The following is a 24,114-nucleotide window of genomic DNA, read 5'->3' on the forward strand; positions in this document are numbered from 1 at the left end:
AGAAACACTAAAGCATGAGATCGTCTAACTCCAGAGACAGAATAAAACTAGCAGAGGTATCGAAGCTAATAATTAAGTACAAGGTAGCCGACATAAGGAAGTTAACATGGAGAAATTTTGGCATGCTCTGAAGAACGGAGGTAGCCTAAAAGCAGTAAAGAGAATACTAGGTGCAGGTAAAAACCAGATGTATGCACTAAGAGACAAAGAGGGCAATGTCACTAGCAATATGGATAAGATAGTTAAAGTAGCCAAAGAGTTTTACACAAATCTGTATTGTAGCGAATGCAATCAGAAAGTTACTGAGAAAGGCAGTCGAGCACAGCAGTGGGACATCCCGCCAGTAACAAAGGAGGAAGTAAAGAAAGCCTTACGAGCAATGCAAAGGAGGAAAGCAGCTGGTGAGGATCAGATAACAGCGGATTTGCTGAAAGACACAGGAGAGGTTATGATAGAAAAACTTCCCACCCTGTATACGCAATGCATTGTGACCTCGAGCCTACCAGGAGCTTGGAAGAAAGCTAACATTATCTTAATTCATAAGAAAGGAGACGTCAAGGACTTGAAGAATTACAGACCGATTAGCTTACTGTCACTTGCCTACAAGGTATTTACTAAGGTAATCGCTAGTAGAGTCAGGACAACCCTAGACTTCAATCAACCAAATGATCAGGTAGGCTTCCATAAAGGATACTCAGCAATAGACCATATTCACGATATCAATCAGGGGATAGATAAATGCGGAGAATATAAACAACCCCTATATATGGCCTTCATTGATTACGAGAAAACATTTGACTCAATGGAAACCTCGGGTGTCATGCGGGCATTGCGGAATTAGGGTGTAGAAAAGGGTTATGTGAAAATATTGGAAGATATCTATGAAGAATGTACAGTTACTATAGTTCTTCATAAAGTCAGCAATAAAATTCTAATAAGGAAGGGTGTCAGGCAGGGAGACATGATCTCGCCAATTCTCTTCACTGCCTGCTTACAGGAGGTATTCCGGGGACTGGAATGGGAAGAGTTGGGGATAAGAGTTAATGGAGAATACCTGAGTAATTTGCGATTCGCTGATGACATTGCCTTGCTAATTCACTCAGGACATGAACTGAAAAGCATGATCTATGAGTTAGGCAGGCAGAGCAGAACGATGGGGTTAAAAATTAACATGCAGAAAACCAAAGTAATGTTCATGAGTCTAGCAAGGAAACAGCAGTTCGCAATTGGTAGCGAGGTGCTGGAAGTAGTAAGAGAATATTACTTAGGGCAGGTAGTGACCGCTGATCCAGACCATGAGAGGGAAATAACTAAAAGAATAAGAATGGGGTGGAGCACATATGGCAGTTTCTCTCAGATCATGAATGGCAGTTTGCCAATATCCCTCAAGAGGAAAGTCTACAACAGCTGTATCTTGCTGGTACTCACCTATAGGGCAGAAACATGGAGGCTAACAAAGAGGGTTCAGCTTAAGTTGAGGACAACGCAACGAGCCATGGAAAAAAAATGATAGGTGTAACATTAAGAGATCGGAAGTGGGCGGAGTTGGTGAGGGAACAAACGCGGGTTAATGAAATCCTAGTTGAAATCAGGAGGAAGAAATGGGCTTGGGCAGGGCATGTAACATGAAGGCAAGATAGCCGGTGGTTGTTAAGGGCAACAGAGTGGATTCCAAGAGGAGGCAAATATAGCAGGGTGCAGCAGAAAGTTAGGTTGGCGGATGAGATTAAGAAGTTTGCGGGGATACGGTGGCCGCAAATGGCAAAGGATCAGGTTAATTGGAGAGACATGAGAGAGGCCTTTGCCCTACAGTGGATGTAGTGAGGCTGATGATGATGGTATATTTATGTCTAGCGTCTTCGTTGTTTTGCATGTTCAAACAATGTTGTCTTGACTGGATGCTGCTGCGGTCATTCACACCGGTTCGAAAAAGGGCTACATGAGGGCTGTGCTATCTACACTGACATGAAGTAGATCGAGGCGTAATAAGTGAATAAGAAAATAAGCCTCTCCCGCACTATCTACACTCACAGTGCAAAAGACTGCATTGTCGCTGAGCATCATATGCCTACTGGCTCTCATAGATGCACGCTTGGAAAACGGCTTCTTGACTACAGCCACCAGGAAAGAGATCAGCGTCACGACTTCTGAAAGCAATACCTAGCACCAAAATTATCATAGCGTTCTGCTCCACACAGATAAAACGTGTTCGCTGGAGCCACAGTTGATGCTTGGGCGGTATACTTAGACAACATGCTCCCGATCATGAAGCAAGCAAGGAATTGTACTTATGAGTAAACCACAGCGTCTCCTGTGCTAAGTTTGGGTACAAAGGCCGCATTTTCTGGTATTCCCCTTCTAACTCCAACCTCCGATCACTCTGACCAGTGAACTGTACAAAATTGTGAAGAAGCACAATCACTGCAAAAGGACGTGCGGCATGCGGTATCTACACACCAGAGAATTGGACTGTATAAGAAGAAGAGAGCCCCTCGAAGGCCCCTTCACAAAATACGGACATAGGAAGAACAAAATGGACGAGGGTGAAATTATTAAGCCATTTATTTACTAAGCCTGTACATCCCCATTTGTGTCTATGGCTGTCAGCACTGCAAAAATTCTGCAAGCTGCCCACTGGCTGGAGAAGAGTTCGCACATAGGACGCAGTCTTCAGACAGGCTCCATCAGGCGTCTTCGTCCAGGCAAGTTGGTGGCCATCTGGTTTGAATTGTGGACTTGTCTCTGGGATGACTTTCCAATCCCAGGAAGGCAGCAGAATCACCCTCTGTTTTGTGCCATTTGTATATACAGTCAAGTCCCCTTGAAAGAATATATACAGTCAACGACTGAGTTTTCGGACATGCCTGATATTTCGGACATCTTCGCAGCACCGCCATGAGCCCCATAGAATCAATGTATTAAGACATCTGTAATTTCGATCGCTCGAACTCCTCGCCGTCCAATTTTTCGAACTTTTTGGCGCCACGAAAGGTCCTCAGAAGGTCCTTTGGCTCCTCTCGCAGCGCTCTTGCGAAGGAAATCCACTTGCAGCCAAAGCATACCACCGCTTTGAGCCACAACTAGCTGAATCTAGCCGTCACACACCAATTTGGTCTGGCCACGCTTGCTGTGTTCACCAGCGCCGCCTCCGGAAACTCCGGAGGCGCCGCGGCGCCATTTTGTTTGCGCAGACCATATTTTGGCTAGTGTGGCGTGTTGTTCTGCTGTTTTGTGAAGTGTGCTCTGCAACATTAGGCCTAGGGGCTTAGACACTTGTCAAGAAACTCCACTGTTTGCAACTTGAGGATTTTGCATGCCTGCAATGGCCCCCCACTCCGACTTCGTCGTCCTCGCCAATGGCATCAAAGCACGGAAAGCAATACCGTCGGTTAACGATGGAGAAGAAAGCCGCCATAATCAAGCAAGTGATGAGCAGCCGATCGCAGGCTGACATGGGCAAGGAGTTCGGCATTTCTAAGTAAACAGTTTCAGATTTCCTCAAGAACAAGGGCAAGATCTTGGAAGCAGCCGAAAAACCATCTGGTGCCCAAAAAAAGAAAGCAAGCCAACTTGTTCATCCGAAGCTTGAGGAAGCTCTCATCGTGTGGCTTAATCCTATGATTGCAAAGTGATTGCTGGTCTCAGGCTACAAAAAGCGGAAACTCTCGTGGTTCAGATGCCATTGAGGGTTTTAAGTTTAGTGATGGATGGTTGAGGAACGTTAAACATTGGAATGACCTCAAGTTCAAGAAGATGTGCGGTGAGAGCGGCGCCGTCGACAGTGCAGTTATTGAGCAGTACCACAACGGCTTTGTTGCAGCAGTTCTCTGCTGACAACGTTTTCAACTGTGATGAAACTGGTTTAATTTATAAGATGTTGCTAGAAAGAATGTTCGCTTTTGCTGGTGACCCATGCTGTGGTAGCAAACAGTAAAGAACGGCTGACCGGTCTTGTCGGCAGCAACATGTCTGGCAGCAAGAAGCTTCGAAGTCAAGGAAGCTGAGATGCTTTAAAGGGACAACCCTGCCAGTGTTGTATGAAGCCAACAGAAAGGCATGGGTGACTCAGCAGTTATTTGAAAGTTTCGTCCGCAGGTTAGACAGGAAGTTTGAACTTCAGTACAGATGTGTTGTGCTCTTCATTGACAACTGCGCCGCTCGTGGTCACATCAAGAACTTGAAGGCTGTCCAGCTGGAATTCATGCCACACGTGGTCACATCAAGAACTTGAAGGCTGTCCAGCTGGAATTCATGCCACCCAACATGACTGCAATCCTGCAACCGATGGACCAAGGCATCATCCGCAATCTAAAAATTTTGTACTGTTCACGGGTACTAAACTGCATGGTGCTGTGTGCGGAAAATAGCAAAGGCTATAACGTTGACCTTCGGTGTGCTGTTGGAATGCTTGCGGACGCATGGAAGGTAGTGAGGCAAGCCACGATTCACAACTGTTTTCGCCACGCGGGCTTCGTACTCGCCACAGAGGTAGTACACTTTCCTGAAAGCAACAACACGATTGACGTGTGTCCGCCCATGGACGACGTGATCAACGACCTCCGCTCTGCTGGAGTTGCCATACCCACGGAAATAACTTTCGAACAGTTTGTTGACACTGACAACGAGCTTGACTTCTGCGCAGAACTAACTGACAAGGAAATAGTCTGTCAGGTTGTGGAGAATTCGGAAGACTCCGGTGTTGAAAATGAGGAGCCAATGCCTGCGCCACCTACGAGCGCCGAGTTGACGCGAGCATTGTTGACGCTTTCATCGGTGAATACTGCTGACATGACCCTTGCTCAGATCGAAGCGAATATGATCACATGCAAGTGGAACCCCGTCCAAACAACAATCAACAAGGTCTTCAAGCCACTGCAGCAATAACACCGGCTGCCCTGACGACACATACATAATAAACCGGCATGCGGCTGCATACAGAGCTTTTGAATGCCTGTTTTCTTAGCCACTTCTCTGATACTGTGGGAAGGTTTCGGAAGCCTGGTGCTTCACCCTTGACCCTCTAGATCCGAGAAAAAAAAAGAAAAATGGTGTGTCTTTTGCATGCATTCATTTTTTTTGGACTGCCTGAATTTTCAGACGTTCTTAAGGGGAGACCGCGGGTCTTAGAACAGTCAAAAATGGTAAAAAAATCGATTTTAAGCAGAACTCATTTTCGGAAAGTTTGACCTTTCGAGCACCTATTCTCAAATTATTAACGCTAAATTCGGTCGGGAAATGCGATAAAATCTGCTTTCAATATACCAAGGCAGCCACGAAATGCCCTCAAAAGGGCGAAATTTGTTCGAACTTCCCGCGCGCACCACAGACGCTGCAGCCGGCCGATCGCCGCCATCTTGGGCTTGATTTGAAGCTGTTTTCTTTGTGCGCAATTCGCGACTTCTCAAAATGGCGTCGCTGAAGCGAAACGGCTGCCCTGGCCGGTTTTCCGAAGGCCGTTTCCGGGTCGCTGATTGGCTCGCGCACGGCGCGCTTTTCAAGCACGCCATTCCACGCATTCCATTGGCTGGCGTGACCGGCGCGTCATTTTTTTCCTTTCTCTTTTGCGTTCGCTGCCGTGGCTGCCGCTTCATGCGCGTCTGCTTTTGCGCTTGTTTTTTCTCTTCGTGCCGCATTTCTGCTTTGTGTCTGGAGTTTTTCCATGCGATCGAGGTGATGGGAGACAGCCGACTTAAACCGTGCACGCAACGAGCTTTTGGAAGCCGTAAGAAACGAGCGTGGAACAAAAAGCCGAAGGCGTCGGCCACAAGTGCGCCGTCGGGACCTGCGTTGGAGCCGGTGCCGGACTCGCTGGATCTGCCGGGAACGTCAGCCACGCTGCTCGCTGATGACACTGCGGGACCAAGTTCCACCACGAACTGCATCCCGGATCACGGTACAGTTCGTGTTGATGCCGCTTACTACTCAGCGGCGGAGCAGGCACAGCTTGCTGAGCGATCGGCGCACGCGAAGTCCACGCTGTCGGAAAAGTCAGCGACCCAGCGCAAGTTTGAACTTCTTGGTGTCAGCGCAGAGTGCCAGACCGGTGATGCTGGTACTGAGTTTGTGATTGTGGATATGAAAGTTTTGAACAACTTTTTCACGCAATCGAAGTGCGGAACCTGCAGCACTGGAAGTCTGACTTTGAGCAAGGCAGCAGACAAGGAGTATGGCTTAGCTGTAAAGCTCCAGCTCGTCTGCAGCAGTTGCAACTTCGAGAAGAAGCAATTTTCTTCCCCACGAGTAAGTGGAACTGCCAACATTGCTCCCTTTGAAGTCAACATGAGGGCCATGAAGGGCATACAGACGATAGGCAAAGGCGTGACTGCCCTTGCCAACTTTTGTGCCTCTATGAACCTGTCGCACCGAGGTCTGCACCACAAGACCTTTCGGGGACACCTGAAAACTTTCGTGAAAGCCTGCGAGAGCACAGCGACTGCAAGCGAAGCTGCCAGTGTGGCAGTCATCAAGGATCTGTATAGAGATTTCTTGAACCCAGTTGGGAATATTGACGTTATTTTTGATGGCTCGTGGATGACCCGAGGTCGTAGCTCTCACATAAGCGTGGGCTGCATTGTTGAGCTCTACACTGGTCTGGTGATCGACCACGTTGTTTATTCGAACTTCTGTCTCGGATGTGCCGTGGGACCACAGCCACACGATGAAGGGTACTGTGACTGGCTCGCCACCCACGAGTGCCAGCGAAACATTGATTGTAACTCTGGCCGCATGGAAGTGGAGGCTGCGCTGACCATGTTTCAGAGGTCTCTGGCTAAGCATGGTCTGCGCTACACGACCGTCCTCTCTGATGGAGACAGCCGGACTTTTCATGCTTTATCAGAAGCAGAAGTGTATGGCTTCATAAAGGTTGAAAAGAAAGATTGTATCAGCCACGTCCATAAGCGAATGGGGACTGCTCTGCGGAACCTGGTTGACAAAAAGAAGGCTCAAGGCGAGTCTCTTGGTGGAAGAGGCAAGCTGACACAGGACAAGATCAAGAAGATCACAAACTACTACGGCTATGCCCTGAGGAGCAACAGCAATGATGTTCCAGGCATGAAGAAGGCAGTGGACGCTATACTCCTACACATGACGTCTACAGATGATGTCCCAAACCATTCCAAGTGCCCTGAGGGTGCTGACTCTTGGTGCAAGTTCAATAGAGCCTTGGCCAATGGTGAGCTTCCACCTCCACACAAGAGTGCCCTCCCGGCTTGTGTTGGGGCTGCTCTGGAGCCAGTGTTTGCAAGGCTCAGCGATGAGAACTTGTTGGCACGGTGCAGTGAGGGAAGGACGCAGAATGCGAGTGAAAGCCTACACTCTCTCATTTGGACACAAGCTTCCAAGAATGGGAATGCTTCATTGAAAAGTGTGAAGCGGGCCGCTGCTGAGGCTGTTGCCATCTATAACCAAGGAAGGAGGGCAACCAATCAGTCCATCACTGCAAGTCTGGGCTACGCTGCTGGTGGCTGCCTTGTTCAGCGAAGCCTAGAGAAGACGCCCTGCGTTTGCGAAAGGGAAATGGGTCTCATCAAAAGAGCACTGATATGAAAGAGACTCTGACAAGGCGGCACAAAACAGGAGCAACTAAAGATTATAGTCCTGGACTGCTATAGAGACGTTCTGCAGAGGCACAGGACAGCGTGCTGCCTAACGTCCAGGTGGTTCTTCTCGAAGACAGAGCAGATGTGCTGAACGTCACACCCAACGGTCCTTCTCAGGACCACCCAAGTGCTTGCCATGGTGGGGGCTCGGATCTTCTTGGCTCCGGACTGCTGGGTCTCTCAAAAAACAGTTTTCAGTGTTCAAAATATTGTCTTTAGAGCTCAACACTGCAGCCCTACACTCCATTGTCTCTAAAAAAATCTACCGATAACCTCATGAGAAATCATTTTTTTACAACTTCATCGCGCTTACACCTTTGACATTTTTTTATTAATGTTTTCTTGGATGGAATAAGACACTTTTTGTTTTGATTTGTAGAGAAATAGATAGGGAACATCTAAATAAAATCTATTGTTGAAGATTCCTCACAAAATTTTCTGTAGTCAGTGTCAAAACTTTAAATGCGATTTTCTCAGCATCACGTTTTTTGCCAATGTCACTAGCCTTACGGAACTTTTAATTATGTTTTTGTGGTCCAATTTTAATAAATTTTACACCGTTGAATTCAAAAAGAATTGAACTGTGGAGCTATGCTATTTCTATGTTTCTAAGTCGAACATATCAAATTTTGCAGACAATAATACCAGCTAATTATATTCCAGAATTGTGATGCATCGACATAATTGAATATTTTTATATGATGATCTACCTTAATAACAATATAAATAGCATAGCTCCACATGGCATGTCTTTGGCTACAGCTACATTTCAATCAGAACCAAAAAATATTGAGGGAAAGTGTCTTAATGACCCGTAAGAAATTACCTAATTAGGATTCAGTTATTTTCCCATAATTTGAGAACTAATTGAGATAGGCAGAAACTAATTACATTTTTGAAAACAGGAGAAGAAATACATGCGCACACCTAATTTCATTACAATATCTCTAATAATAAAGATTTTCATTTTAAGACCAGTGTGTCCCCTTAAGTTCCCTAGAGGGTCCGAAAAATCAGTCGTTGACTGTACGTCTATATCATCAACTCGAGCAGTGTGCATAAAAGCAGCCAAAAGTGATATGAAGCAAGAAAAGCGCCTTAACCACTGAGCAACCGCTGTGCATAAAAAATGATTGAAAGTAATTTTCATTAGTTTTAGGAAGTACTTGCAATGTAATGTCATAACCTTGGTAGAGGAGCGATTTGCAATGTAATCTTTGTTGTTTCCCCTCTATCGGACACCGGAGCACAAGGTTTAAGCGCAAGGGTGGCACAAAGAAGCCATTCCAAGGCACGAATTCAAACCACCGCTGCTCTGCTATGGTCGTTCAGCAGCCATGCCGCTGACTGACCTGCACAGTCCTCATGAGGTAAAAGTCGTGAAAATTAGTTTGGACGAGAAACTCTAGGGGCTGCATGAAAGTATAACTGTACAATGCATTCGAAGGTTTAGAACGCAGCAAGGCAGCTCGTTAAACAGACCTCTATCAGCAACGGATTCTTCATGCGTTGCTGTGTGCATTTTATTTGTGCTTATGTTGCATATGCAGACAATGTGACAATGTTGTTCTTTTGTGCGTTTGTATCGCTGTCTGTTGATAGTGTTGCAATACTGCTGTTACCACAGATTATTCAAACTATGGGAATTTATTTTATCATGCTCTCGCCTGCTGCTGTCTTAGTATCAGATCTAGTATGCTGGGTGAGTGAACGTTCTGTCTTGTTGGGCTGATGATTATTTGAGTAAGAGCAAAGGTTTGGCACGTGTTCAGGAAATTGTACATTGAAGAATTTGATGTCTCAGATGGATTACACCCTTTTATTTTGGGGAAGTTAGTCACCAAGTATCAGAAGAAAAGTGTATGGAAGTTCTGAAGCTCTGTGTGAAGGGCATTATAAAACGAAGGAATGATCAAAGCATCAGTTTCGGGGGACATGGTAGCAAGTACAGATTATAGTTGGGGGAAATGAAGCCTTGGAACAGATGAATAATATTTTGAGGGGAGAGTCAGTTGTTAAGCTATGGAATTGCAGGCTACGATGAGTGGCTATTGTTATGTTTTGCCGTGGTAGTAGCGTGTTTCACCAGGCATCGGATCCAGGAACACCGCCGCTGTGCCGACGGAGGAAGGAACGTGGGCTGGAGACGGGGAGTAGGGCAAACAAGGGACAACTATATTCACATATTTACAACATAATTAGCAAACAGAGACAAACAAAGTAAAAGCTGAGAAGACTCTCAGAGAATCACTGAAATTGTCAGGCACTTTAAATAGCCCCTCTAGTTGTCTGCCCGCCTTTTTCGTCCAATCACTGGGACTCCTTCTTGGGCACTGCCTTTGGATGAAGCCAACAACACTCATTGGCTGGCTTTGCCATTTTGTTGAAATCGGGTAATCATTAACAGCGCTCTCCTCTCAAGTGTCTTCCTCGGCTGAGTCACTTGGATAAAATCTCCCGAAGGTGTCCTTACCTCAGGTCACCTCCTCACCCACAATTAGACGCATAGTTAGCCAAAGACAGGCATCAGCTGATGACAATTCAGGAAGCGAGCCAAGGGTCCCATGCCTTTTTTCAAGGAAACGCCTGAAGGCGAACACTTGCAGCGGCACCACCCGCGCCGTCAACAAAAGGCCGAAGCACGGATGATTGACAGCCGCTCACCTCCTTGCGGGGCGGCAGGCATTGAGGGATGTCTCCCTGGCGACATACATGGTCGCAGGGTCATTACTGCTGCATTGGGTGCTGCCTAAGGAAAACCCCTTAAGTCGGGAAAACGGGGTGGCAGTGATGCCGCGGAGGAAGAAAGGAGTCGTCTAGACTCAGTCTCCATCCGTCGTGTCGGGCGCCATTGTTCTTTGCAGCAGGTTTTTAATGTTGGTGAAAGTATTGAAAGTTAGTTCGGAGTGGCTTTTTTGATGGGCTTAGTTGATAGCTATTTGGTGCGAGGCAAAACTAGTTGCGATGTTTGATCGAATGTGTACGTGATGTTTCCAATTACCATCCTATCATGCTGGAGAGTAAACTCGTTCTCTTGACTTCAGCCTTTGTTCTCAGATTTTTGCGGGCAATGCAAGTGTTGCGACAGTAGTCTTCCGAGACACTGCAATTATTACCTTTAAAGTAATTTGCATTAGCAAGAACCAGTTCCTTTACATTGAAGTGAGTGAATTTGACTGTGATAGGCCTGTCCTTGTTAATATTGAATTGGCCAAGCCGGTGGGCTGTTTCATCGGTTGAACTGTGAGATATAGTTAGGTTTTCAAATGTCGTTAATTAGTTTCTCCGATTCAGCCCCAGGTGGTCGAAATTTTTGGAGCCCTCCACTACGGCGTCTCTCATAGCCTTAGTCGCTTTGGGACGTTACACCCCATAAACCAACCAACCAACCGATTCAGCCTAGGTTTTGTGGTCATTGCTTTCCACTCAAAAAAAAAAGAAGCAAGGTTAGAACGACAAGCCCTATCTTTGCTCTCATCTAGCCTATGTACAATGTCTGCAAGTTTAATCATGTTGTCTTGGGCAAGGTACTGGACATTTTTAATTTAAATTTTTAGAGGGTCTAGTGAAGCACACTCTTCAATTTTTGTTAGCCTTTTTATCTCTTCAATGGTTTTACTTGTTGAGCCAGTTTAGTATGAATTAGCTTCATCTCATTAAGAATGGATACCTTCCTGTTTTTTAACTCGTTCAGTACCAGCATCATTTCACTGTTTGTATTGGCACTGACCAAGTGGGCGTTTGGCCCGGCATTTTGCTCAGTGTCACCACACAGCAGTAAAAAATCAAAAAGAACATACAGTCACTTGCAGTGGCAATACAATGTGGACTCGGCAGCACTATGAGACCAGTGTATGAGGATACACTTTGCTAAAAGAAGGGAAAGATTGTTTACCTGCATGAAGTAAAGGTGAGTCGTTTTAGCACGACTGTCTTTGGAAGTGCTGTCGAGTCCACTGAAGGGGGTGTTAATTACGAGGAGCTTTATACGCTGTGATGCTGACAGTCCTCGGGGCTCAAACGTCTTGCGGTTTGTCAATGCATGGGGGGGTGCTGTGGAGCAGGAACGTCGGTCTGATGTCGATAGACCTTGGGTAGATTCCAGGCAGTGTGTGTGGCACCGCGTTTCTGAGATGGTAGTATGCTTAAGACCCAACTGCCGGGACCATGCAGGAGGAGGAACCGGATGATCAGGAACAAGTCAAGTTGAACAGCAAGTCACTGAGCAGGGCAGTCGCAGCTTCCTCATCGTCAGCAGAACCTTTGCATAACTTGAACTTGGGTGCCCGTACCTTCATCTGCTTCCTGTCACACGAGAACCGTACGTAGGTCACCAACCTTTCTTTTGCCTTTCTTTCCCAGCCACTGAGTACTCAGATGCCAGTGTGTGTCTTAGGTTGGGAGGCATTTGCTTTGTTGCGGTGCCTCCACCTCGCTCACCGAGCTGGACCAGTTCTGTAGCCTGCAGCATACCACGGCTGCATTCATTATTTCATGGGAGAATTATACATAAGGCCACAGCTACAAGGCATGCATAACAGCACCAAAAACCTTGGATACAGTAAAGTTTTACTAGACCTCTAACCAGGTCTACCCAGCTTATTCGCCTGAACCCACCCGGGTCAGCGACTTTCAGGCCTCCTTGCACCAGGGGTGCACCGTCAGGAACAGTTTGTTGACTTGAAGGCTGACGGTTTTCTTTGCACCAGAGGTGCTCTGTCAGAGACGGTCTTGGGGCGAATTAGGGTGAAATGCTTGGATGTCTTGGACCCAAACCATTGCGTTGGCGGGTCAGTGATTCATTTCGCCATCAAACAACCTTAAATCTGCCTCGTGCAGTGGAAGCCCACTTGTGGTCCTTTTTTTCTTCTGCTCAAAGTGGGGTCAAACACCCATTTGCCAAGCATTTCACCCTAAAGAAGCCGAGCACCAGGCCAGGGGAAAGCTTGTACCCACTGTATCACCAGTGGGTACCTGGCGGCACTGGGGATCAAACCCTGCACCTGGTTATAGTAGCTTGTGGCTATGATGGCATGAAAACTGCTCCTATTAAGGCAGTTTCTGATCTGTTATGTGATGTGCCATGTCACTTAACAAATCTTGTAATAAGTAGGCATGAAAGTTGCCAAGGTATCTGTGTTACTTAAGGGTGCTCTTATTGACAACATTAATAATTATGGACCAATATCTATATTCCCATTACTAAAATAGTGGAGAAGCAACAAATTCAAGGATGGTTAGTCATCTCCAGGCACACAATCTTATATCTTCATGTCAGTGCGGATTTCAGAAGAGAAAATTACAGAATCTGCACTACTGCGTGTGAGGGACAAGCTTGTCACGAATATAGAAAACCAGCTTTACACAGTTGACCTATTCTTGGATTTTAGCAAAGCATTTGAGTGTCCTAATCACGAAATACTACTTACAAAATTGGTAGATTACGGTATTCGAGGTGTCTCCTTAGTTTGTTCCACAGTTATCTGACCGATCACTACCATTTTGTAAGCGTTATTAAAATGGCCTCTCATACTCAACGTATAAGATTTGGTGTGCTCCAGGGATCTATATCAGGACCTATTATATTCCTTTTATACATCAATGACATTGTCTCAGTTTGAAATACATCAGATGTCGTTCTTTACGCAGACAATACTAGCACTTTCTTTTCATCACATGAACTTTCGTCTCTGTATCAAAACACCAGTTTGTGGCTTAAGAATCTGCCTAAGTGGGTTGATAAAAATAGGCCTAAAATAAATTTTAATCAAACAAAATATATTATTTTTTTCAGCAATAAATAGTTCTGTTAATCACAGCGGGCAAATCACTTTTAAATCCCATTCCCTTGACAGGGTTGCTGAACATGTTTCTTCGTGTAACATTTCATGTAAACTTACACTAGATATCTCTCTTGTAAGTTGTACAAGAAATAACTTAGTGCGAGTTATAGGCATGCTAAATAGATTTCGTGCTTTAATTCCTTCAAACCTCACGTGGCAACTTTATTTTAGTGCTCTTCATACTGGATTATGATATTTCTTACATATTTAGGGTGTGACATCCAAAACAAACATTGAAAGCCCTCTCCTGATGCAAAAAAAGGGGTCTTAGACTTACTGAAAACTTGTCCAAATTCAATTTGATTTCATTCTGCTTGAACAAGCATGCAATACTGACTATAGTGAACCTCTATAATCAAGAGTGGTTGGAACTGGTCTTCTCTCATTTTTGAGCCGACCCGAAATTCTTCCTCTCTACCTGCACAGATACTAAGCCTGCTTATTTTTAAGGCACGTTCATTTTAACAAAAGCAAACATAGAAGAAACTATAGCACATAGTTACTATGATGGCAAGTTCTTCGGCTATTAAATTGCCGTCCTTCACTACTTGACCCAATGGAGCGGTCTCCAAGCTTGCCTGTGTTTCAAAAACAAACAGTTATATTTTTTGTCTAACCAATGAGTGCTTTTCATGCACACTGAAAGCCATCTACTTTCTTCTCATGCATATATATTGCTTTTTATAAAAAGCGTTTTAATGTGCGCTTTTTTGTGATGAATGTATTACATTTTTTTTTCGTGCTAAAAGTATTAGCGTTATACTATTTTTTGTTGTTAATTATAATGAACAAGAATGATGTACCATTGCTTGTGCTGCTTGTGTTCCGACAGCTGTAGGGTGCCAGGGGCCTAGTCAGGGAAATCGCTTCTCCCACCCTTTTGCCCCAGCACCTTGGCAGTGCTGCATTGTATTGTCAGAAATTTAAATACACTCAAATTCAATTAAGATGCAGAGATTAAGGGAGTACGACTTGAAGTTTTATATACAGAAACTTACTTTACATACACGTTTAGGAATTAGAGACGCTTTAAACGGCAAACAAATGAAACAACAGAAGATGAAACTGGCTAACAATAGGGGAGGCCCCTACTCGGCATAGCTGAAGATGCATAACATCTGACTGTACCCCGGAACCTTTTTTCCAGGCTCCGGGGCCTGGTTTTTGAAGACCTATAGGCCCGGCCCACATTCAGTAGCATCCAATCTTTAACTCTTAACATGATTGGTTCATCAAGCCCCTGGCCTGCCCTCCAATTTTTGTAAGATACATAGCCCTCTTCCTAAAGTACACAGGGCAGAAATGAATATCATTTCAAAAACCCAACATTCCTGGAAGGGGCCATGAAACGATTGGTCCTCTGGGTTGTGTGCCTTGCCCAGCAGCTTTGGCATTATTACGAAGAACTCTTTCCCCCGTAGAATAAAAAGCAAAAACTAATACAAACACACAGTTGTGCCAGCACATGCAGTCGGTTTCCCTGAAGACTCTCGACCATGGAATTAGAGTTGTTATCGGGCTTCAGACGGGCCGTTACCACTGTTAGCAACTGCAAGCTTGGACCCAGGTTCCCATGCGACTCAGCTTCCCCAGGACTGTTGACTAGCTAGCGCCTCACCGATATCCGGTCAGTGGTGTTACTCAAATCAGGCCTTCGCTGTCTTCGAAGGAGTGGCCACATCTGTTCAGTTTGGCAGCGTTTCCCTGTACCGGTCCGTTTCCCAAGGCCGGTTGACGTTCAGTATTCTCGGGTGCTGAAGCCATCGTAGGACCTCGCTAGCCATGCCGTCGCTGACTATTCATCATTTTTATTGTGCCCCGGGAAGCTATATCTCCATTTCATTCAGCTATGCTTACTCCTCAAAATATCCGCCCACCTTCCAAACAAGATGTTTCTTGCAAGGTTGCGTTGCCTTTAGTGTCCGTTAAGGCGAGGGGGACTGTCGGCATGCAGTGGCTCCATCAGCACAACAGCTATTACCGCTCTTCGCACTCTGGCGCGAAGAAGCCTTGGAGGGTGAGAAACAACCTGCTGGTTCCGGTGCCTTCGCGCACGGCTGCATCATTCCTAGAAAGGGGACATTTCGTGGCTTGGCTGAGCTGGCCACTCCCCAGTATGTCACTGCCTGACACTTCTTTTTGACACTTCTTTTTGAGTGCTCCTCGCCTCTGCCTCCCGCTAGGGGGGTCTAGGGAAGACTGCAGTGATGGGGCGCTGAGAAAGCATGAACGGTTGTAATAATCTTGCATGCCCAATTGATCCCTTACAGATACTATAACACTTAATCAGTTGGAACACGTATTGTGTAGGAGCTCAGTTACCGAAGCAAGGCACGCTGGTAGAAATTGTGTATTTGTAATTGGTGAAAAGAACAAGCTGGCAGGAGGAGCCAGATGGACAGGAACAGGTCGAGATGAACAGCAAGTTACCAAACAGGGCAGTCATCACTGCTTCCTCATCTTCAATGGAATGTCTGCGCAGCTTAACTGTGAGTGCCTGTGCCTTGACCTGCATCTTGCCCCATGAGCACTGTATGTAGGTCACCAAGCTTTCTTTTGCCATTCTTCCCCAGCCACTGGGTACTCAGATGCCAGTATGTGTTTTGTATTGTTGGTAAGCACTCACTTCATTGCAGTGTCTGCAACCCGCCCACCAAGCTGGACCAGTTCTGTAGCCTGCAGCATACCACATTGACTGCATTCATTATTCCAGTAGATGATTACCGTATTTTCCGGTGTATAAGACACAACTTTTTTTCAAAAATCTTGCTGGTGCGTCCTATACAAGGGTGCGTCTTATATGTGAATTTTTCGCTTCTTTTTACGAGTTCATAAATCACTCAGATTCATGTTCAAGCTTTTTTCACCAAAAAAAATATCACAACCAATAACGCGGTTGTAACACAATTAATACTTCAACACGGGACCGCCGTGTGCAACTGTTTTAGGTGAACTTTATTATGAAACGGCGGGGATGACAATTTCTGGGACATAAATACGCGGCCGTTTCGGAGGCCCCAAGCAAAAGTAATGTGAAATGCCAAAAGATGGCGACAATCGCGCTTCTCGCCATTGTAAAGAAAAGCCGGCGTTTTTTTCAGTCATCCTTTGCAACTTTGTATGCTCCGTGTGCGTAGTACGTACGTAGTGCGCAGAGAATGTTCCAGCCGCGTTGTCTCCAAAAATGGGCGAACTTTTTGATAGCGCATCCGAAGATAAAGACTCGGAAGGCTTTAAGTTAAAATAAAATGTTATGGACATAAGGAGAGTTCTTTCGTTTGTTTTTCTTTTTTGCTAAAATGTGGGAGGGTATGGCGTGAGTGTTGCGTTTTTTGATCACTTAAGAACTTCTCACAGTTACGGTGCATTTCGCGATCGTCGCACAAGCATGTTTAATTAAGCTTCACTAGCCTAACTGGGTAAACTGGGGTGCGTCTTATACACGGGTGCGTCTTATATACCAACTTTTTCAATGAGAGCCTGCTTATATGGCGGGTGCGTCTTATACACCGGAAAATACGGTATACGTAAGGCACACAGTTACGAGGCATGCACAACAGCACCGAAAAGCTTAGATACTATTACACTCAATGAGCTGCAACACACTGTGCAGGAGCTCAGTTACAGAAGTAGTGCACACTGGTAGAAATTTTGTATTTGTATTCGGTGAAAAGAACAAGCTTTTCTAAATGCCTATGCAGATTGTATGCTGTGCATGAATGCACACCAATTTCGTATCATGGGTACCTTAGTTGGTTAACTCATGACCCACTGCGGGTCGTATTGATTGTGGTACAGTTGAACCCCTCTATAACGAAGGCCCTCAAGAACAAAATTCTCGTGGCAACGAAAAATTCTGGCGCCCCCTCGATGAACTGCCTAGAGTTCAGTGCATTTGCCCCTCAACAGCAGAGAGTTTTTAAAAAGCAGTCCCGCATTAACAAATGTTTGAGACAGTGATCTGCAACATTTTTTTGGCACATCAGCCAGTTGGGAACAGAGAAGTGGCATGGTGGTCTTGGAGCGACTCATAATAGCACTGTCGCTCCGATTTCGTTGTGCCCTCTAAGGTTTTGACGAAGGGATTGGTAGCTGGCATGCACCCTGGTTGTCCTTAGGTGATCTCTGTGCATGAGCATTAAGAAGCTTTAAATGCAGCAGTTAACACACAAACTGTAACCTTAACGCAAAAAATATATTGCTATTTGTGCATAAAAGAAACTCGGCAAGACACAGTGCAGGAACATGGCTCCAGCTGAAGTTGAGGAACATCAAGGATATGAAGCAAGGTGAAGCAGTAGAGGAAGGGCGATGTCTGGATCCGTGGGCATGCGGAAGCGTACGCTTGTTTCAGGCTTTACTTACTGTGCGTTCCAGCGATTGTCTTGGAGCGACTGATAATAGCACTCTTCTCTGCAATTTAGTTGTGCCCTCTGTGGGTTTCTAAGTGGACACAGGCCACCACCCACCGCGGGTTCGAGCTTCGCGCGAGCCAAGGGCCCCGATCAGCCGTCACCACACACACTGGGACACCGATGCGGTGCTCTCAACCTCCGCTGGGAGGAGAGCGATTCGCCGCAAAGAAATAGGCCTCCAATCTCACAAAGGAGACGTTTATTCACGTCGTCCTTCAGCAGTACACACGCACTCAATCGTCACCCCGTCCCGGGGGCGCGCGAGGAGCAAGGCTCCGCTGCGCGCACGAAGCGACTCGAGCAATGTGCGCCGCTAGCACGCCGCTGCAGGAGAATGTCCCCGCGGCAGTGCTGTGATCTCTCTCTCGTGTCGACCGTTGGGCCGGTTGCGAGAGAGAGTGGGCATTCAACGCAAGGTACGCCTGTCAGAGGTCGCTGGACCCCGCTGGACAGGCTCGAGCCGCTGCAGGTCAGAGGACACATGCGGGCGAGCTCGAGTAAGCACTGGTCCGAGCGGCAAAGCCGGCACGGACAAAACAGTTACGTATGCACCTTACGCTGTCTCGGAGGGATCTCTCTCCCTGGGCCCCGCTCGGACGGTCGCGGGATGCGCGGCCGCCAAAACGGGTCCCGGATTCCCGCCAAAAGGCGCCAATGGCAAAGGCCCTTGGGGAGCCGGGGCGGAGCTGTGGCTAAATGACAGTGATTAGTCACCCAGCCGCCTCTCCACCGCCTGAGGCGGGAGCAAGGGAAAGAGGAGAAACAACGCGGGCGGCCGGCACAGCCGCGCAAAGGCGACGGCGGAAAGCCAAGATTCCCACATCCCCCTCTCCTTAAATGCCCTCCTACCCATCGGCAAAGCACGCGGCCAAAAATAAAGAAATCAATACACAAAAAAAAAACTACACTTCAGTTCCAAAATAAAGAAATGAATAAAAAAAAAAAACTAGCTCCTCTTCAGTTCCAGCCAGAACAATGTAAAAAAAAAAACAAAGGAAAAACAAGGCAAACAACACTTGCATACGCTTCAGTAAATCAAAACAGCTTGCAGATTATATACACGGTACACAAAAAAATGTGAATACAACTGTACAACTATGTTACAGGTGGATGCCAGCCTCAAAGTTCGGTGGCGCGGCCCAGTGTGCCTGTCGGCGACTCACCGCTCGCAGACTTCAAGTTGAACAGGTTGGGAGGGCCGACGACTGATGGCGGTCTTCTTTCCGTTGATGTAGGGTGCGTTGATGACGACGGGGCCGCGGCAGAGCACTGACCTCGCGCCCTTGGACACGACATCATGTTCGGCACAAGAGAGTTAGTGCACCCCCTTCACGCCGGCTGAAACGGGCGAGGACGTTCGGCGGCGTCCAGATGTGTAACCTTGTCCACAGCGAGGGGTCCTTCTCATCCTCGCGCTCACGCAGAAGGACACAACGGCACAACTCACAGGCGTCGCCTTGGCTCATGGTTACGCGCGCACACAGCCACAGCCACAAACACGCATACACCGGCACGTGCGCGGACGCTGGTCGGCGACAACGATCCCCTCATCAGAAGCGTCCAGAGGCGCCGCGGCGAGGGTCAAAGGGTGCACTTTCCGCCCCCCATCGTCCCAAACGCCCCGCCAACTTCCCCTCCATACGGGCCGCACAAAACTCGCACCGCGACACACGGCTCCTTAACGAGCCCACCACCCACAGTCGGGCCGGAAGTGAGAAAAGGCGCGCTGTACAAACGACACCTAATCCAATCCACTCCCTCTAGAAGATAAGAGCAAGCACGAGCGGGCTGAAGTTTGCCTATGTACATCTCGGTACGTTAGAACGAAAACAGATGTACAAGCGGGGAAACGAAAGTGGCTAGAAACTGACTCAAACAAAACAAATAAGTAAACAGATAAACACACAAGGCTGGAACTGAGCATGCTGCCAAAACAACAACAACAAAAAAATAACACACCGTGCTTCGCCTGGGTAGGGCCTGACGAGAAAGCTCGCCAGCTAGCTGAGGCTGCGTGCCTTCTGTTGCGGAAGAGTCCGCCGTCCGGCATCAATCACGCCGGTGACTGTCGCCTCAGATTGTACCGGTGCTCCGTACGCTTGCGTTCCGCAGCACCAGTTGTGCCTTTGCGCTTGCCTTTGATACCAATGGGTACCGGCGCAAGCTCGTCAGACCGTGATGCGTAGGCCTTCAGGTCTATGAACCCCTGCTTGCTCCTGGGGAAAGGCCCCGTCAAATCGCAGGTGGCCATCTGCCACGGACGCACACTGTCAATCGGTTTCATCATTCCAGGCGGCTTGCCGCCCCGTGACTTCACCGCTTGACAGACATGGCAGGAACGGCAATAGCGGAAAATGTCACGCTTCATGCCGGGCCACGTCACCGAATGACTCAGTTTTGAAAAACTTTGGAGCCACTCAGATGACCGGCCAGTGGTTCGTCATGAGAGAATCGCAAAAGTGCGCCTCTCAGACTTTTGGGGATAACCACCTTGAACGGGTCGATGGACTCGTCATCGGTGGCTATGTACTTCAGCACGAGCCCGTCATTGTCCAGCAAATATGAATCCCCGGGGTTCGCCGCGACACACGCTGGCTTCTGCCCCCCTGCGCCCGCTACAATACAAGTAGCGTCACGGTGCTCCGTCTCCCTGAGACCGTCGCTCACCTCGCGACAAAAGGGGTCATTTTGCTGGGCTTTCAGTAGCTCTTACGGCTGAAAACGATTCCAGTCATCCCAGAGGGGAGCATGGTCTCGTCCCCACTCTTGTTTGCAGCCAAAATTTCCGTTCGCGTCGGCACTTCCGAGGCGCTCACGAAGAGCTTTGCCTCTCGTCCGCTTTGCGAAGCGCTGCTTGCCTGGTTAGCGGAATGGGTTAACCCGTTTGCGGGCTCCCCCTCCTTGCCGCCCGGCGGCTCGTCCGCTGTTTCGCCCCCTCCGCCTACAGGCGTCAAGGCGCCGCTGGCGAGTGGGGCACGGGATAGCGCGTCAGCTACCACGTTTGTGCTCCCCTTTCGATACTGCACCGAAAAGTCGTAATGCTGTATCAGGAGAGCCCAGCGCGCCAGCCGACCCGCAGGCTCGCGGAGCCGCATCAGCCAACTGAGCGCACTGTGGTCTGTCTGCACCACGAATTGCGTTCCATCAAGGTAGACGTCGATTTTGCGCAGTGCAAACACGATGGCGAGGCACTCCTTCTCGGTCACGGAATAAGCCGAGGTTGATGGTAGGGTAAACTCGTCACCCGAATCACTTGACACTTCACTTTCCGAACCGTCAGGCAGGCTAAAAAACACCTCTAATGCCTCTTCAGCGGTGAGACTCCGTTCCCCTGCAAGGACGAATGAATACATAATAAATTTATACGTTTCATTTGAGAACGAACGACACACGTCGCCATGCTTCTAGAGCCTAAGCCTAATGAACTTCCATATGCCTGCAGACTTTCGAACACAGAATTCTTTACAACATTGTACGAACTGTACAATTTTACTCATATGAGCCTGACATATTTAGAAGCACGGCATTTTTGAAGAAAAATGTTGCTCTTCGAAAATTGTGTGTGCACAGATCCGTCCTTCGAAAAAAAGCAACAAACTACAACACACACGGGACGCTTGCGCCACGCAGCAGAAAAAAAAGATAGCATAAATAGTTAAACACATCTCTCTTAGATGGCGCCAGTTGTCTCAAGCAAACGCAGCTCTCTCGCAGTTTTCACAATCGTCGTTTTGCTACAGCCTTGCAGGTGGGACAAGGGTTGTCCCGATGTCGCAAAAAGGGTTAACACACAAAATATAATGCTATTTATGTTTAAAAGAACCACTTGGTAAGATACAGTGCTTGAACACGGCACCAGCAAAGGTTGAACATCGTGGTTATGGAGCAAGGGAAAACGGTAGAGGAAGGGTGATGTCTTTATCCGTGGGCATGCGGAAGCGTACACTTTGTTCAGGCTTTACTTACTGTGTGTTCTAGCGATGGTGGTCTTGGAGCGACTCATAATAGCACTGTCTCTCCGATTTCGTTGTGCCCTCTAAGGTCTTGAAGTAGGGGTTAGTGGCTGGTATGTACCCTGGTCGCCCTGAGGTGATCTCTCTGCTTGAGCTCAAGGACGCTTTAAATGCAGCAGTTGATGCACAAAATATAACCTTAATGCAGAAAATGTAATGCCATTTATGTTTAAAAGAACTGTTTGGTCAGATATAGTGCTTGGACATGGTTCCAGCAAAGGTTGAACATCGAGGATATGAAGCAAGGGAAAGCGGTAGAGGAAGGGTGATGTCTTTATCCGTGGGCATGCGGAAGCGTACACTTTGTTCAGGCTTTACTTACTGTGTGTTCTAGCGATGGTGGTCTTGGAGCGACTCATAATAGCAATGTCTCTCCGATTTCGTTGTGCCCTCTAAGGTGTTGAAGTGGGGGTTAGTGGCTGGTATGTACCCTGGTCGCCCTGAGGTGATCTCTCTGCTTGAGCTCAAGGACGGTTTAAATGCAGCAGTTAATGCACAAAATATAACCTTAATGCAGAAAATGTAATGCTATTTATGTTTAAAAGAACCGTTTGGTCAGATATAGTGCTTGAACATGGTTCCAGCAAAGGTTGAACATCGAGGATATGAAACAAGGGAAAGCAGTAGAGGAAGGGTGATGTCTATATCCGTGGGCATGCGGAAGCGTACACTTTGTTCAGGCTTTACTTACTGTGTGTTCTAGCGATTGTGGTCTTGGAGCGACTCATAATAGCACTGTCTCTCCGATTTCGTTGTGCCCTCTAAGGTCCTGAAGTAGGGGTTCGTGGCTGGTGTGTACCCTGGTCGCCCTGAGGTGATCTCTGCTTGAGCTCAAGGACACTTTAAATGCAGTAGTTAATGCACAAAATATAACCTTAATGCAGAAAATGTAATGCTATTTATGTTTAAAAGAACCGTTTGGTCAGATATAGTGCTTGAATATGGTTCCAGCATAGGTTGAGCATCGAGGATATGAAGCGAGGTGATGTGGTAGAGGAAGGGCGATGTCTGGATCCGTGGGCATGTGGAAACGTACACTTGTTTCAGGGCTTACTTACTGTGTGTTCTAGCGATGGTGGTCTTGGAGCGACTCATAATAGCACTGTCTCTCCGATTTCGTTGTGCCCTCTAAGGTCTTGAAGTAGGGGAAGGTCTTGAAGTAGGGGATAGTGGCTGGTATGTACCCTGGTTGCCCTGAGGTGATCTCTCTGCTTGAGCTCAAGGACGCTTTAAATGCAGCTGTTAATGCACAAAATATAACCTTAATGCAGAAAATGTAATGCTATTTATGTTTAAAAGAACCGTTTGGTCAGATATAGTGCTTGAATATGGTTCCAGCATAGGTTGAGCATCGAGGATATGAAGCGAGGTGATGTGGTAGAGGAAGGGCGATGTCTGGATCCGTCGGCATGTGGAAACGTACACTTGTCTCAGACCTTACTTGCTGTGTGTTCTAGCGATGGTGGTCTTGGAGCGACTCATAATAGCACTGTCTCTCCGATTTCGTTGTGCCCTCTAAGGTCTTGAAGTAGGGGTTAGTGGCTGGTATGTACCCTGGTCGCCCTGAGGTGATCTCTCTGCTTGAGCTCAAGGACGCTTTAAATGCAGCAGTTGATGCACAAAATATAACCTTAATGCAGAAAATCTAATGCCATTTATGTTTAAAAGAACCATTTGGTCAGATATAGTGCTTGAACATGGTTCCAGCATAGGTTGAACATCGAGGATATGAAGCAGGGTGATGTGGTAGAGGAAGGGCGATGTCTGGATCCGTGGGCATGTGGAAACGTACACTTGTTTCAGGCCTTACTTACTGTGTGTTCTAGCGATGGTGGTCTTGGAGCGACTGATAATAGCACTGTCTCTGCGATTTAGTTGTGCCCTCTAAGATCTTGAAGAAGGGATTAGTGGCTGGTATGTACCCTGGTCGCCCTGACGTCATCTCTCTGCTTGATCTCAAGGACGCTTTAAATTCAGCAGTTAATGCACTAAATATAACTTTAATGCAGAAAATATAATGCTATTTATGTTTAAAAGAACCGTTTGGTTAGATATAGTGCTTGAACATGGTTCCAGAAAAGGTTGAACATCGAGGATATGAAGCAAGGAGATGTGGTAGAGGAAGGGCGATGACTGGATCTATGGGCATGCGGAAGCGTGCATTTTGTTCAGGCTTTACTTACTGTGTGTTCTAGCGACGGTGGTCTTGGAGCGACTGATAATAGCACTGTCTCTCCGATTT

The 24,114-nt window shown here is 47.1% G+C and overlaps 1 protein-coding gene across 9 annotated transcripts in view; it reads left to right on the forward strand.

Moving 5' to 3' along the window:
• Nucleotides 1–24,114, forward strand: part of LOC149355336 (uncharacterized) — a 290,308-nt gene that overhangs the window by 127,153 nt on the left and 139,041 nt on the right. For 8 of the 9 annotated variants that reach the window (XR_016291492.1, XM_089583767.1, XM_089583765.1 and 5 more), the window contains one exon: nt 11,775–11,922. Coding sequence is in view for 7 of the 9 variants with exons in the window: in XM_089583767.1 (XP_089439893.1) it covers nt 11,775–11,922 (148 nt within the window). In the remaining 2 variants the exon portion in view is untranslated. Of the gene's footprint in view, nt 1–11,774; nt 11,923–16,080; nt 18,367–24,114 lie in introns of all 9 variants that reach the window. The other variant, XR_016291491.1, reaches the window with a different exon arrangement.

The sequence above is a fragment of the Amblyomma mixtum genome, chromosome 3 (genome assembly GCF_055824585.1).
Source record: "Amblyomma mixtum isolate Tamu chromosome 3, ASM5582458v1, whole genome shotgun sequence".
Classification (NCBI taxonomy): Eukaryota; Metazoa; Arthropoda; class Arachnida; order Ixodida; family Ixodidae; genus Amblyomma; species Amblyomma mixtum.